We start from the raw sequence: 16,355 nt of genomic DNA, 5'->3' as shown, positions 1-16,355 counted from the left end.
GGCGTCTGCGCCGAGCCGCCATCTGTCGCAGCTCCTCCCTCGCGCCGTGCGCCCTCAGTGACGGCCGACACCCACAATCTCCCCCAAACAAGCCTTGTTAGCTTCTGTGAAAAACAGCTTCCTAGAGAATCAACTTGAGCTTTTCCAAGTAGAGCTTTTGGAGAAGTTCAAGCTCCCTCCAAACAGGGCCTGATTCAGGCAACCAATGATGGATCGAGATTCAGTGACCGTTGAGACTTGCGCCGCAGGACAAAATAATCGGTGTAGCGATGGCACAGTAGCATACATCAAAAACACTGTAGCACGGATACTGTTTGATACTGTAGCATGGATACTGTTCACACAAATCTCACCGTCGATCACGAAATGGACGGCTCTCAAGTGATGGTAAGTCACCGCTACAGTGCTCAGTCGCTGAATCTCAATCCACCAATGATATGATATGAACATTTCATTCCAGGCAACCAATGATATGATATGAACATTTCATTCCACGGGTCAAGCCGAGCATGCTTACATGAAACCAATCAAACCCTATGTGTTAACCCTTGCCCAGATCAGCAGCGGTGATCAGATGGTGCGTGGAGATGGCCTGTGTGTGTGCATATTTGAGGGAAGAAAGTAACGTTCGTGGATTCTAAAAGTCCAACGTTCGTGTGGTATATACACACACACACTGTAAATGAAAAATTGCTGTTTCTTTTTGCGAAATTTTTTTTACTCCTTCCAAAGGTGGCTCCGGCGAAACGCGCTGCCACTCTCCCAAAGGCCCAAACTCTCCCTGCGACCGCGAAGCTCTCCCACACCTCCGTCAGTCCGTCGCCGGACGCCGCCTCCAGATCAGGCACCGTCGCACCGATCCTTCAGCCGCCGTTCCACCTCCCCACCTCGTCCCGCAGTGCCCGTCGTCCTCGCTTCAATCCTTCACCGCCACGGAGCGGAGATCCGTCCGAGCTTGGACTGATTCCTCCCTCCGTCTCCTCGTCGGTGAGGTAGCCCTAGCCTGCCTGGATGGGCCGCTCCCTCCGGTCCGCAGAACCCGAATCTTCAGCTCCAGGAAGGACGCTCTAATCTGTCTAGCTGGACTCGTGCTGGCGTGCTGATAGGCGCAGGGAGCTTCAGCTGAGAGGGGCCGTCGATGGCGGCGGAGCTGGGGCAGCAGACGGTGGAGCTGGGCGCGATGGTGCGCCTCGCGGCCGAGGAGTCGTACCTAGCGCTGCGGGAGCTCGTGGAGAGGTCGCGGGCCGAGGCGGAGGCGGAGGCCCAGGGGAAGGAGGGCGTGCGGCTGAGGTCCGACACCGAGAAGAAGATCGACCTGCTCAAGTTCGTCGACCGCACGCGGCAGCGCATGCTCCGGCTCCATGTTCTCGCCAAGTGGTGTCAGCAGGTCAGCCCCAGTCAATTATTCCATCTTCCTGCAAGTTAATTGTACTCCTTACCGTTCAATTAGAGATGCAGTTTTCAGTTTTGAAGGCTTCAGTGAACCATCGGGATCTTGGTGTCACTAGCGCAATAACTATTTAGGCTTGCTTAGTCCTTCTGGCTTTCCAGTCTGTTGTATGCATTATTATAGTGAAGGCAACATGGCTGATGGCTCTAGAATATAGTTGGATCAAGAAAGAAATATTTGCAACATCTGGAGTCATGCAACATACTGAACCACATCTTCCACGAACTACCCACTCCCTTCAAATTTGAGCCTCCACACACGTTTCTTTTGTCGAACTTTTAACAGCAACCCCTTCAATAATGTATCCCATGAGCATGCCAATGTGTCACAATTGGATTCATGTTAGACCACAATATCATTGCTTCATTGCTAGTTGTGACCATGATTATGTAAAATTAACCAATGCTCAATTTCAGGTCAAGGCTCCCTGTAAAATACCCTGGGCCTAGAATCAAACGCTAATGGAAACTCTTTGAAAAATAATAAAAAAGAGAAACATATACTGAACTACTTCTTCCACAGAATATCCCCTCCATTCAAATTTGAGAATCTGACCACATTTGTTTCGCCAAACTTTGTAACTTTTAACAGTAACCTTTTCAATAATATATCCCATGAGCATGAAAAAGTGACACAGTTGGATTCATGTTGGACCACAATATCGTAACTTCATTTCTAGTTATGAAGATGATTATTTAAAATCAAGCAATGCTCAATTTTGGATCTTGAAGGTTCCCTGTAAAATATCCAAGTCTTATTTTCAAATCGGGTGTGGGTGGTGGGTGGGGCGGATATAGCCATAGGGCTGTATCTAGCGTTATCCTGTTTACTGATATGATAGATGGTTAGGTGGTTGCTATCCAGTGTATGCAGCGGCAGGTCTTAAGCCCTGGTCCTAGAACCAAAAGCCCATGGAAGCTCTTTTCAAAAATAAAAAAAAGAGACAAACACATTGATGTATTTTCCCAAGCTTGAGCCATATCTCATTTTTGGTTCTGCCCCTTCTGTAACTGTGCATAGTCTTCTGGTTTTGTAGGTTTATTCATTCATCTGTGCATGTTGCATGGAAAGATTATGATATGGTGGTTTTAGATTTCCTTTGCATCTTATATGAAGCATTATTTTCAAGTGGTTGCTGTGTTCAATTTTTAGCTTCCTTTGCTCACTATGATGGGCTAACCTTTTGCTGTTACTTTGCGGAAGAAGAGGTTTTTTTTTATGTGTTGCTACAGAATTAAACCCTTTGCTTACAAAAGGGACATACGAACGTGTCTACAGTTTGGTGTTCTTGCCACCTGCCACCACGCTTCCTGGCAGCTGCATAACCCATCCCCTTTCCCTTCCACGCTAAGCCTCCCAGCCCACCTGTTGCCATATTGGATTTTAAACCTTCCAATTGCAAATAAGGACATGCTCTTGCTTAGTCAAGGCACATGAGATAGAGGACATGCACGCATTGCAGCAGCCTCTTCTTGGTTCCTTCCAATTCATGCATGGGAAAGAGAAAACAAGAGGAACAAAGGAGAAGAAGGCAGGGGTTTCGTGTCTCTGTTACAGCTTGATCGATCAATGGCAAATAAGGGTAAGGTTTGCAAAATGGATGGCATATTTTGGATTTGGCCTTTTATGATGGCAAGTTATACCAAAATTTTTGTGTTTACAGACCTCACTGACATACCAGATCACGGAAGCTTTTGTAGCAAATGATTTTACCTATGCTGAAACCCTGTTTGTTTCGGCTGTGGATAGTGTGCAATTTTATCAAGGTTCTGTATGCATGATTTTTGTTCACAGTTTAATGCTGCATGTTGACATATCATGTAGCGTTTGATGACTCATTTTCTAGTTGATTGATCTTTTTTGTAGGTTTTTAATGTAACAGCACCCTGATGGCAAATATTTGAAACTTGCACATCAAATGTTTCCATTTCATATTGAAAAGCTGGTTTAGGCCCTGCTTATTTCAGCTTATAGATTGTGAAAAGCAACTTGTAGATAATAACAATCCATAAGTTGGTGGGGAGTAGATTCTTGGATTGTAATAACCAACATACCAGATTGTTACAATCCAAGGTAAGAAGCTGCATGTTTGTTTGAGCTTGTGATTGTAAAAGCTAAAATCCACAATCTGAAGCTGGGACAAACAGGGGAGCAAGATGCAGTATATGTCTTCCACTGTTAAAATACCTAAGGGTTCTTTGGTTCTCATGTTTTCATTAAAATAAATTTATTTAAACAGGATTTACGGACAAGCTAATAACTAGATGAGACAGAAGCCAGATTACTTAAAGTGGTTTTTGCTAAAAGTCAAATATTCGGTTTTATTAAAACCAGTACAACCTATTTTGTGGGATAACTTGTTTTCTGCATTAGTTTGGTCGTGTATCTTTTTTTCCTTGCATGATTAGAGAAAACAGAGGCACTACTAAGAAGAATGTTTAGTTATTTAGGGCTTTTCTCCTTTGTTCTTTTGCCAGAGAAGATACTGTGCTTTCTTCCCTTGATTGAGGTATTTGATTTGGATCTTTTCAGGTTCCTCTGGTTAATTACTGCCGACAACTAGCATCAACGCTCTCTAACCATGAAATGTGCTTCACCCAAACAGCAGACTCGCTGTTCTTTATGCATGATGGACTGCAGCAGGACCATGCTCCCATTTTTGATGTTCCATTTGCTACAGAAGTCCTACGTACAGGGAGTTACAGGAGATTACCAAAATGCATAGAAGAAATAGGTACCCAGAGTACGCTTTTTCAAGATGAACGAAGGCCTACTTTGAAGAAATTAAACGCCCTTGTACGGGCAAAATTACTTGAAACCTCAGTTCCTAAAGAAATATCTGAGGTTTCAGTGACTGATGGGATAGCCAATCTACGTGTAGATGGAGAGTTTCAAGTTCTTCTTACATTGGGTTACCGTGGACATTTCTCACTTTGGAGGTTATTGCACATGGAGTTGCTTGTTGGTGAAAAGACTGGACCTATTAAGCTTGAAGAGACAAGAAGATATGCTTTGGGTGATGATATTGAGCGGAGAATGGCTAACACAGACAATCCCTTCATGATTTTGTATACTGTACTACATGAATTGTGCATCTCTCTTGTCATGGATACTGTGATTAGGCAGGCTAATATTCTACGTCAGGGTAGATGGAAAGATGCAATAAAATCTGAACTTATCTCAGATAGTAGTGCAGCACAAGGTGGGAATGCTCCACTGCAGCTTGGGCAAGATGGGGATCTTGATCTTAGTGGTTTTAGGATACCTGGTTTGAAGTTGAATTACTGGCTAGATGAAAACAGTAGTGGCTCAGCAGAACCTGCTTTATCTCCATTTATCAGTATTGAGGTAGGGAAGGATATGCTGATAAATTGTCTGCACAGCTCATTTATACTGGATCCTCTTACTGACAAAGAGGCTGATCTTTCTATTGATCTGAGCTTCATTGACATTGAAGCACTTATTTTGAAAGCAATTGCTTGCAATAGACACACTCGTCTTCTGGAAATTCAAAGGGAGTTGAGCAAAAATGTTCAACTTTTGCAATCACCTACTGATGTTGTCCTGAAAAGAGAAGTTAATGAAGATGGCTTAGGGAAGGTATGAGTCTTTAGCGCAATTACCTTCTGTTTGTGGTTGACTTACTCATAAGATGAAATCCTTACTCTTTACCTTCTTACATTCTTTTAGCTGGACTTCTAGATAGGTTGGCTGTTACACTTTTGCTTCCGGGTAGTACTGCCTCGTTTCACTGTAATTTTTGTTGCCTTAATGATGTCCATATATCATGCTCATGCAGAAAGTGGATGGAAAGAGCTTTCAAAATTCGTGTACAAATGAAGTACTTCAGGTTAGGGCATTTGGAGAATCGTATATTCACCTGGGAATAAATATCAGGTCTGTTATTTATTTGTTACATTGTTAGTTTCCTTACCTCACATTCCACATGGTATATGCTGTGATTTTTTTATAATAAAAGCTAATTGCACAGCTGTAGTTCTTAATATGTAATTAAAGACTTTGACCATCATTTTTAAGTAATCTATTAGTTTATTACAAGCAATTGGCATACGGGTTTGCTATATGCCAATCAGGTATTTTTATCCTCTCCCCACACTTGATTTTTGTATTCACACCCTCCCCCACCTGTCTCTTTATCCATCTCCAACAACCTCGACCTATCTCTTTTGTCTCTGGTGATAGGAAGCTTTTCCTTTGAGCTGCTAGGGTTAGGGTTTGCTCGTTGGGGGGGGGGGGGGTTTGAGACTCTCACGAAGCTTGCTCCATCCCTGGGGGTAAAGGAAGGACCAGGCCAGAAGACCAGCCCTGCAGTGGAGGGGATTGTGGGTGGGGTGACAAGGCGGTGAGGGTACTGCCAGCTGGGGTGATGGAGGAGGTACGGTGGGGGCATCGAGGTGACATCCTGGCGAAGCACGGTTAGTGTGTTCGTGGAAGGTGGTGGTTGATCTGGCGGCAGGGAGCCGCTGGAGACGGGAGCAGAAGGGAGCTGGACGGTGTGGTGGGGGCACGACACGGAGGACATGCTCATCAGTGAGCAGCTCGGGAGGAGTAGCTGAAGGAAGAAGATGATCTTGTGACCCTCGGATCTTGATCTGAGGGCTAGAAAAAATTTTGATTTGGGGAAGGAAAAAATGGCTTGGTATGGTATAGTAAACCCTTTGACTATTGCGTAAACATTTTTTTACTGAATGGTCTAATGATAGCATTTCCATATGATCAGTCTGTAACTTCTTTTATGGTGGTTGTCAGATTCAAATTGTTTGATCAGGGACAATGATTTCTTCCTACATGTAGACACTACAGATATGCTTGGATTCCTTATTCACTTTGCCTTTTAGGCAAGGATAAGCATAAACTAGCCCAGATATGCAATAGCTCTAGAAAATGACAACAGCAAAGTTAGTTGTTTAGTTTTTTTGCGTTAAGCGATGAATGACTAGATATTCTGTAGAAAAAGTTCAATAGTTACTAAAACTATTACTCACTTGAGCTAGCCATGTAACCAAATATGCCCAAAATGAGTAGTTTTGAAGAGATCCTGTTCACCATGGCAGATGTGCCCAGAGCTTAGTATATATAATTATTTTGCAAAATAGGAGGTCAATGATTAAATGATGTATATGGAAGACCTCTTTGGTGTGCTTGGTTTTAGGAGTCAATCCATCCTTGGTGGCTTGATGGAGTTGTCCATCATGAGACCATCCTGCGGATTTTTGTTGCATGCTCATGTCCAATTGTTGGCTATGGTTCTTAGTGTTATGATTTAGTTAGTTTTTATATCCAACTGGATCGAGTTCTACACATTCCAAGCTTTTAACATGTTACACATCTGGCAGTTTCACAAAAATACAAGAGTATTGTCTAAAAGTATCTATATCATAAATATTTGTACTGCACTGCCATAATGATGGTTATTAACGTATCTGGATGGCATCCCAGGCACTACCTGGACTCGTAGGAAGCCTGAAGACAAATTCCACTTCCTTTTATTTGAGAACTTTATATGTATGCATAAGAATCTAGTCCCTGTATAATGGAACACACTACATATTTAAGATAAATTTCTTACCTATTTCTGTATTCTTTCTCAGTCATGACCTTTACTGACTAATTTTGTTTTCTTATTTCTCTCCACCATAGGAGTGGTCGCCTCCTCCTTCAATCATCGAAAAACATCTTGCTACCTTCTTTGCTGTTAGAATCTGAAGAAACTCTAAACAAAGGGAGTCTAACAGCAAATGAGATTTTTGTGAACTTAAGGAGCAAGAGCATCCTCCACTTATTTGCTGCAACTGGAAGGTTTCTGGGTCTTAAGGTTGTCATTGTAATATACTCCCTGTATTTTGTTTCCCATATATATCTGTATTCTAACATGCTTTCTTGTGTTTATTTATCAGCTCTAAGCTTATTGTCATAATGATGTTGTAGCGAATTATGTGGATGATGGTTTTTGTAATCCTCTTCTGAATCATCTCGAGACTGAAATGGAAATTTTATCTTTCCTAGTAAACTGCCTGCTAAAGCTAAGCCATACTTGTTTTGGACTGCCGTGCTTATTTTGGAATCTGATCTCACCAGTTATATCATTTTCTTGGAACTTTGTAGCTTATGATCTTTGGCATGAGGAACTTTCAAGTTTCTTATGGTGTACTGATTCAATAGCGTGTACTTGATGAAAGTAAAATAGTATCTGATAACAATCTATCATTGATATGCCTTATTACATTAACAGGTAATCATCATAGGTGAACCTATTGTGAACTAATCTGAGATCAGTGGGCATGTTTGTATATGGGCACACTCATAAAGGATAAATAAGTTAAAGAAAAATATTACCCTCTTTCAGAACCATTTGATGTAAAACTTTGATGCTTTACTGGTGAATATCTCATGCGTTTACTAAGTAATTTCGGTACCACCATTTTTCTTATCTTATCAGCTTGAAAACAGTTAATGTCCTCATCACTATATTTATCCCGTAAATGCCTCCAACAATTTGTACCTTGCAAACTTTTATGTGCTATATGTTGCCATTCAATTGTTTCTTCAATGAAAACAACTAACCACCTTGTTGGATCATTTCAGTTTTTTGATATCTTAATATGAATCTATATGCTAAATTCTTAGTTTCCTGCTATTTCAGGTTTTCTCTCAGTCCCAAGTTACTCTGAAGATTCCAAAGTCAGTCTTATATGGTTCAGATTTTATTGTCATGGGATTTCCTCAGTGTGCAAATGCTTATTATTTCTTGATACAACTTGATAATAACCTTAGGCCTGTTTTTCATTTGCTTGAGACACGGTCTGATGAAAGTAACAGCTCTAATGCTGATACCAACCAGGTAATCAGGTTTAATAGGATTGACATTAGCCGTATGCAAATAGGCGAAGATGAGTATATTGTGAACTTATTTGATACTGGGAAAGCGCTACAAGATATTGAAGGTGGATCACTTAGGCCAAGTGGAAATGAGAAGCTTCTGCCCTTAACACCTTCATTATCGTCTTCTTTTTCTTCTCTTGTTGATGAAGTATTTGGGCACAATACATGTTCTTCAACCATAGAAAATCAGCATTTGCTGCCTTCTAGTTTGCCCTCTAGACACTTAAGTTCTTTTCAAGTTGGTCCTGGGAGACTCAGTGGCACAGCTTACCTGCCTGAGCTCGGAAACTCTATTGATTCAGACATTAATACTTCTGAAGTTACACATGATGTAAGCTTGAACAGTGATCTGCTGAGTAGCAGTTCAGGCCCTGCCAGAATTTTACCCATGCCATCAGACTGTAAGTCTGGTCATGGCCTTAGCTCATTGAGATCTTTAAGAGGCCATGATATTTCCCATAGAAGTAAATCTCTTCAACTTGTTTCTTCAGATGGCCAAGGAGGTACTTTTTCCACTTTCCTGTTAAGTAACTTGAGTTTTTATGCTTTGATATCCAAATAAGTGTCTGTATATAATGATTTTTAACAAGCTACCACTCTTTTTTGTCACACTCTTACACTTCACAGTTTTGGGAAATATCTCCACTACAAAACTTGGAGGGCCTTCCAGAAAACGATCTCTTTCGGATATTTTATTGAATATCCCATCATTACAGCAGTCTAGAATAAGCGATGGACCAAGAAAACGAAGAAAATCGTCAGAGATTATGAAGGATGGCGCTCTTTCTATGGAATATTCATCTGGAAAACCCTTAACATATGGAAATATATTTACAGAAGAAAATCATTGTGTTACGTCAGCTGTTTATACTTCTGTACTTCGTCATGCCATAAAGCACTGTTCACTTTGTATCAAGTATGCTCAACTAACTACTCAGATGGATTCTCTTGGCATCCCATATGCAGAAGAAGCAGAGCTGGGGACACCATCCTCTAATCTTTGGTTGCGGTTACCCTTTCTTAAAGAGGATTCATGGAAACATGTATGCTTACGCCTAGGTGAAACTGGGCGTATGTCTTGGGATGTTAGGATCACTGATCCATATTATGGTTCACTCTTGAAAGTCTATGGAGGCAGCACTACCACTGAATGGGGTATTGGTGTTCGTATAGCGAACACTTCCGAAATAGATTCACATATCACTTTTGATGATGATGGGGTTGTTTTGACTTATCACACTATTGAGGCAGCTAGTGTCCACAGGCTTGTCTCAGATTTACAACGACTTTCAAATACCCGTGCATTTTCATGTGGAATGCGGAGATTGATTGGTATAAAAGTTGATGACAAGCGAGATGAAGAAGTGACATCTGCGGAGACGAACTTACACCCCACAAGAAAAGGTAGCAAACACAGACTATCTGAACAAATTAGAAAAAATTTCAGGATTGAAGCTGTTGGTTTGATGAGCTTGTGGTTCAGTTATGTTTCTGCACCCATGGTCCATTTTGTTGTTGAGTGGGAGGCTGGTAATGATGGTTGCACAATTCATGTTTCTCCAGATCAACTATGGCCACACACGAAGGTTTGTCTATACTTAATGTTATGATCTCATGTTTTGGTTTTCTTATACGTGCTTAGTGCTACAGGATATGCGTACTGTATGTAATTATGCATTGCTTGATAGTTTGGTATAGTTATTTAGTATGCTTCTTTACATAGTGGCACTGCTAGATACTGCAGCAGACCAGCAGCACTGTTCAGTTCATTGATATATTCGTATTCCATGTGCAGATATAAGTTTCCCAAGTTTAAATAATCTTAGGGTTCAAGTCAAGTTCTCCCTATAGAAGGAATGCCCTTGTACTCCCTCTGATCCCAAATGTTAGTCCATATAGCCTTCTCCCAAATGCTCCAAATTTATGTCCATGGTAACTGTTAGAGTATATTAGATAACTCCGGATATGGTTAGTTTAGGCCATCTCCAATAGTGAGTCGAACCATTGTCTGAAAAGTAGCCACATAAGCATTTGCTCAAGTCCCCCTGCACTCCAAGAAACAAGGCATAAGAGAGCAGGCTTTCTCTTCTAAAAGCTGCAAACACTCGAGGAGTAAGGCTTAGCAGGTGGAACCGAATCATTTTGTATCTGCGAGGAATCGACTCCCAACGATGATTCGACCTCTCTCTCTCTCTCTCTCTCTCTCCCTCCCTCCCTCCCTCCCTCCCTCGCTCCCTCCCTCCCTCCCACCCATGCTGTTGGTCCTTGTCAAGCTGGCTCTTGGTCCAAGTACGCACCTATTGCCGCACTCTCGCGGACACTGACGCTGATGTTGCTGAAGGAAGATGCAGTTGCGCTCTTTAGCTGTACCATCTACCATCACAGTCGGCTCATCGTCTTGCTGAACCTATCGGCAAGAAGCTGCTGATTTTATGTATTCGGGCGCCTTCGTTGACGCTCAGACTCGCGCCCTCCTCCACGGCTTTGACCACGTCCACCTCGACCTCAGCTACTTCGGCACTAAGGGGCTATTGTCTTCATGAGCTACTCTAGTCGAAGCATTCTCCTTATCTCTAAGAGAGGCTACATGCCCACCAAGCCTTGTACTCCTATATATTCTCCCTAGAGGATTAATGCAATACATCCCACGCATTATACCCAATCTTACAGTAACTACAATGCAACTTTTTGCGCTATCCGTTCATATTTGCCCCTAGTTAAATGTGCACTAATCATTGCAGTAAACTTGCCACCTCTATTAGCTCTAGCAATGATTTATAGGCAATAGGGTCATTGCATCCCTCACCTTAATTATTGTCCCAATTCCATATGGACTTGTATGAGGGATCGGAGTGAGTATACATTAAGTAAGAAAGTATCTCCAAAGTTTCTCATCCCTGTATATATGCCTTTTCCTGCTTTAAAACCAATGTTCACCTAAACGCTAAACGGTAGTCGTTTGGTCACCCAAGTAGCGAGCAGGTCGTGTACACGTCGTCTAACCGGTGTGTACACTGGATATACGGTTTGTACGTTAGACATAAAATTAATATATTTATGCAAGTGAAATTCAAAAAATCTAATAGTTTATCAACCAAACATTACAAATTACCAAGCTTATCTGTTAAATAGACCAAATATGTAATCATATGCTTATGTTATCAACTGATCACCTTTATGTTACGTGACAAATCACAATTTACAAATGACAAATATCATACCGTTTAAAAAATAAGGCACAGTTGATACTCCATTCACTTTTGGTAGCTATATTTGCTATTGGTATGAGCTGTGGCAATAAATAACACTAGTAACGAGGAGTTTCCAGTTAAAGCATTGGAGGACCAACAAAAAAGTCCGTGTTGCATTTATTATGTGATAAGTAAGGTTATTTTCCTTGGTCATTGTGTCAAGGTGAAATATAGCTATCAAAAGTGAATGGAGGGAGTACTTATCTATAGCCTAAACGTTGTTTTAAACGGTTTACTCCTCGTGTAAAGCCGTGTATTTGCCTTTTTTGTACACCATGTTGGCCATGTAGTCCTATTTTTTATCGTGTAAATGGTTGGACCGTGTAATCACCTTTTAGGCCCTAAACTGCACAGTAGCTTGTCGAGTAGCATGCACACGGTGTGTACACGGCTACACGGCCATTTATGGCAACAGTGTTTAAAACCCAAGTCTCTTTCAAGCCATGCTTGCTGTCTGTCCCTTCCTCTGTTTGGTAGTCATCCTGTCGTAAAGTGGTGCTCTAAGTAACTTGTTCACTCAAGGATGAGTAAACGACCTTCACAACTGGTGTATGAAGATGACTGCTCATTTATTAAACTAGATAGTGATAAACAATTTTAATGAGCCTGTCTTCAGAGGTAGTAATGTAGTTCTGAAAGGTGCAGTTTATTCTGTTACTGCATTAAGTATATTTTCTGATGCATATTATAGGATCTTACTGAACCACAGCTTTTTGCGAAATCAAGTTCATGGTAAATTAATTATTTAATTGAATTAAAGTTGAATAAACTTTGGACAAACTGATGTTAGTCTGGCATGGGAATTATGCATTTGTTCTTCTGTGTTTAGTGCTGTATGGTGTTCAACATTTATATTGCCTTGTGTTTGGCGAGCATTTGGAAGATATGCAACATTTTATAGGTTCTTACTGAACAACAGCTTATTTCATCCAAATTGCAGTAAATTGATGATTATTGAATTCCCAATTGAATCAATTTTATGTTAACGGAATTTTGATTGACATGGAAATTATGTTGGATTTTATATTTTCTGTGTTTAAGTGCCGTGTGGTATTGGTTGACATCTGATCGCCATGTATTTGGTTAGCATTTGGTAGAGAAGCAGAATTGTGATGCACACTTTACTGCACAAGCCGTACTCTTTGTTGGCCAGCAGAAAGCCTGGTTTCATGAGCAGTTGGCTAGCGAAAGGGAAAATTTGGTTGCCAGCTAGCATTCTCTATATTACAAGTTCAGATTATATTTGGACATTTCATGTTTATTAATACATCAGAACCTCTTATGCTGCTGCCTAGGAATTGATCTTCCTTGAGATCTTGTTGTTTCTGTAACTGAGTTTACATGATGCAGTTTTTGGAGGATTTCGTGAATGTGGGTGAGGTAGCATCATTCTTGGACAGCATCAGGCTTACAGCTGGACCTTTGCTTGCCCTTAGTATTGCAATTCGCCCTGCAAAAATGCCTGTGACAACTTCTGGTTACAGTTCTTTGCCAAAGCAAAACAACTTCCGGGCACAGGGGCAACCAGCGAATGACTCATCATCAACTACTATGCAAAATGTGTGCGCCCCACTGAGCCCTTCAGGAGCCCATCCTAACAATCACAATCTTCAGAGTTCCATGCTTTCTGCTACAGGGCAGGGCGGGCCTGGATTAGTTCCTAGTCCGTCATTGCCTTTTGATGTTACTGTTGTGCTTCGTGGTCCATATTGGATACGTGTTATATATCGCAAGATTTTCTCTGTTGACATACGCTGCTTTAGTGGAGATCAGGTGTGGCTACAGCCAGCAACCCCTCCAAAGGCTGGACCTTCGGTTGGTGGGTCTTTACCTTGCCCACAATTTCGACCATTCATAATGGAGCATGTTGCTCAGGGTCTAAATGCTTTTGAACCCAGTTATATGAGTGCCAGGCATAGTGGTGCACAATTGAAGGCCAATGCCAATACAGCTTCTGCAAGTCAGCAATCAGCTCCTGCTCTGAACCGCTTTCATGGTGCTCACGGTGTAGCTATTTCTAGGCCAACTCCAAGTGTTGGGAACCAGGGTTTCACTCGAGCAGGCAGTGCCATGGTGGCTTCTTCAAAGTTTGCTTCAGGAATTGCAGGACACCCTGCACACCTTTCTCCTGGAACAAACCTTCCTGTTCATGTGAAGGGTGAGTTGAGCTCAGCTTTTACTGGTCTTGGGGATGATGGTGGCTATGGTGGTGCCTGGGTACCTCTTGCTGCTCTTAAGAAGGTGTTACGAGCCATCCTTAAATATCTTGGAGTTCTATGGTTGTTCTCACAGTTTCCTGAACTTCTGAAAGAAATACTAGGGTCAGTTTTGAATGAGAACGAAGGAGCTCTTTTAAATTTGGATCAGGAGCAGCCAGCACTGCGTTTTTTTGTGGGGTAAGAAGTAATTTGTTTATATCACTTGGTGGTTTCACCTTCTGAGTCGTACTACAGGAACTTCCTTTTGAATATGCTAATAAAAATGCCATGGGGTTTTTTAATGTTTACACGTGCACCCAATAAAGGAACAACACAGCATATTTGAACTCCCTTGTGCTGAATATTTATACATTTAGATTTTTCGTATTGTTTTCATCTTTGGGTTTGTGTGATATTGCCATGTCTTATATGAGCATGCTTGATGGTATTTAAGTATGCAGGTGTTACGCTTTTAAGGCATGCCATGTTTGTGTTCTCCAGTAGTTCTTCTGTTACCTCTATTCTTTTTTGCTTGCCGTTTAAGACATTGGTATATGCTGTGATATTATTTTTTATAATTATTTCTTAGTAAGAATTGGTAAGAGCATAATAATTTGAAATAATTTTCCATGGCTAATCACCTGATACCATTTTTTGTTGGTCAAGTCCCAACTGTTTTGTGTTTATTAGTGGTAAAAAATTTTGACGTTTGGCTACATATTCCGAAACAATATCTGTTTGAGCCTGGAAGGAGTATTAGCTGAATATATATGGTTGGCATTATTATTTTTTTCTTGTTTCCCGTGACCATTGTAGATTGAAATAAATTTAATTCTCACAAATCCGAAAGCAGTTCCAGCTTCCTAGTTGAACTGCAGCTTGATCTGGATACTGAAATATGTGGTTGTATACTCACAACTGAAGATTTGGCCTGTATTCCGCACCAGCCCCTTCCCCCTTTTTTCTTTTTGTTTTGGAAAAAAAATACCCTGTAGATTTCTAAACGATCATTGTATTGCTTCTGATCCTGTTTGCTTCTTGTTCTTGTGTTGCAGTGGTTATGTATTTGCAGTTAGTGTTCAACGAGCTCAACTGCTTCTTCAAGTTCTTAATGTAAAACGATTTCACCATCAACAACACAAACAGCAGCAGCAAGCTCAGAGTCCTGCTCAGGAAGAGCTAGCAACATCTGAGATAAATGAAATATGTGACTATTTCAGCAGGCGTGTTGCCTGTGAACCATATGATGCTTCTAGGGTTGCTTCTTTTATCGCTTTGCTTACATTACCCATTTCAGTTCTTAGAGAATTCATAGGTCTAATTGCATGGAAGAAAAGTCAGTCCCAGGCTCATGGGGACATTGCTAGTGCACAGAGAGTTCGGGTTGAACTCTGTTTGGAGAAGCACCATGTATCAGATTCAAATGACCACGCTGAGAGTTCATCTTCATCAAGGAGCAACATTAAGCATGACAGAGCCAACCGTTCTGTGGATTTTGGCCTGACTTTTGTTCTGGACCATGGTCTTAAACATCATACAAACATTGGTGGAGCTGCTTGGTTACCGAATTGTGTTTCTGTTAGACTGAGGTACAACTTTGGGGACAATGGACATGTCATGTTCCTTGCAATGGAGGGGAGCCACGGGGGCAAAGCTTGCTGGTTGCAGTATGAAGACTGGGAAAGATGCAAGCAAGCAGTTGTCAGGGCCATGGAGTCTGCAAATGGGTCTCCCGCACCTGGAGAGACAGGCCAGGGGAGATTGCGACTGGTGGCTGAGATGATCCATAAACAACTACAACTTTCACTACAACAGCTAAGAAATGGCCCTCTTTCTGCCAGTTGAATATATCTTGACATTAGTACATGGGTGACTGCTGGCAGATGAGGGAATATGTTTGGTAGAATTGTGCAGAAAAGATGCAAAGTTCTCGACATTGTGGGGGTGGGGGGTTGGTGAGGTAACAGAGATTTTCTGCCTATTATGATGTCTGCCTCTTGCACCTGAGGCACGTCACCATTTTTGTACATAAAGATTACTAACTTCCTAACCTGTCAATAATGTGATCACTGATTTTTAAAAGGATGCCATCACTGCCCCCTTGCAACTGGGATTAGTAGGAAGGGGCAAACTGAGACATGGGTGCTGTTAGATGTGGCTCTGGATATGTTTTGTGGAGTTGAGATCATGAACCAGAATGTATATGTACTTTAACTCAAAAAAAAAAAGAATGTATATGTACTTTAGAAGGTTGCTGTTGTTCTTGGTACACTTTATAAAGGTTTAGCCAGGATATATATGGTGTGATAACTGATAAGCGAGGGAAGTGTACACCAGATGTCGTACTATTGTCTTAACTTGTGTCAGTTTTTCTAATCAAAACGCAAGGGCGAACGAGCGCTGGCTCGGCTGGTGGGAGTGCGGCAGCGGAAGTGTACACCAGATGTCGTACTATTGTCTTAACTTCTTGTGTCAGTTTTTCTAATCAAAACGCAAGGGCGAACGAGCGCTAGCTCGGCTGGTGGGAGTGCGGCAGCGAAAACCACCAGGTCG

General features: G+C 41.6%; 1 protein-coding gene across 7 annotated transcripts; it reads left to right on the top strand.

The window, feature by feature from the left end:
* Positions 1-697: 697 nt before the first annotated feature.
* On the top strand, positions 698-16,112 carry LOC120712063 (mediator of RNA polymerase II transcription subunit 14-like). Of its 7 annotated transcripts, none has more exons than XM_039997768.1 (9): positions 724-987; positions 1,113-1,387; positions 3,983-5,050; positions 5,250-5,347; positions 7,112-7,286; positions 8,115-8,856; positions 8,981-9,939; positions 12,955-14,000; positions 14,858-16,112. In XM_039997768.1, exons 2-9 carry the CDS (start codon positions 1,139-1,141, stop codon positions 15,645-15,647), a joined length of 5,127 nt encoding a protein of 1,708 aa, XP_039853702.1. In that variant the 5' UTR covers positions 724-987; positions 1,113-1,138; the 3' UTR covers positions 15,648-16,112. The 7 variants fall into 7 exon arrangements, with proteins under 7 accessions (XP_039853703.1, XP_039853702.1, XP_039853701.1 ...); XM_039997767.1 differs by having other exon boundaries at positions 1,107-1,387; XM_039997766.1 differs by having other exon boundaries at positions 724-992; positions 1,107-1,387.
* Positions 16,113-16,355: the final 243 nt, after the last annotated feature.

Source organism: Panicum virgatum, chromosome 6K (assembly GCF_016808335.1).
Source record: "Panicum virgatum strain AP13 chromosome 6K, P.virgatum_v5, whole genome shotgun sequence".
Classification (NCBI taxonomy): domain Eukaryota; kingdom Viridiplantae; phylum Streptophyta; class Magnoliopsida; order Poales; family Poaceae; genus Panicum; species Panicum virgatum.
This window is presented reverse-complemented; position numbering and strand designations above follow the sequence as displayed.

What these genes read in the sequence shown, in the direction of transcription:
- LOC120712063 (XM_039997768.1), top strand. Translation starts at nt 1,139, where the DNA reads ATGGCGGCGGAGCTGGGGCAGCAGACGGTGGAGCTGGGCGCGATGGTG. An exon ending in CACCTGGGAATAAATATCAG is followed by an intron (nt 5,348 to 7,111) that starts GTCTGTTATTTA and finishes TCTCCACCATAG; the next exon opens with GAGTGGTCGCCTCCTCCTTC. An exon ending in AACTATGGCCACACACGAAG is followed by an intron (nt 9,940 to 12,954) that starts GTTTGTCTATAC and finishes TACATGATGCAG; the next exon opens with TTTTTGGAGGATTTCGTGAA.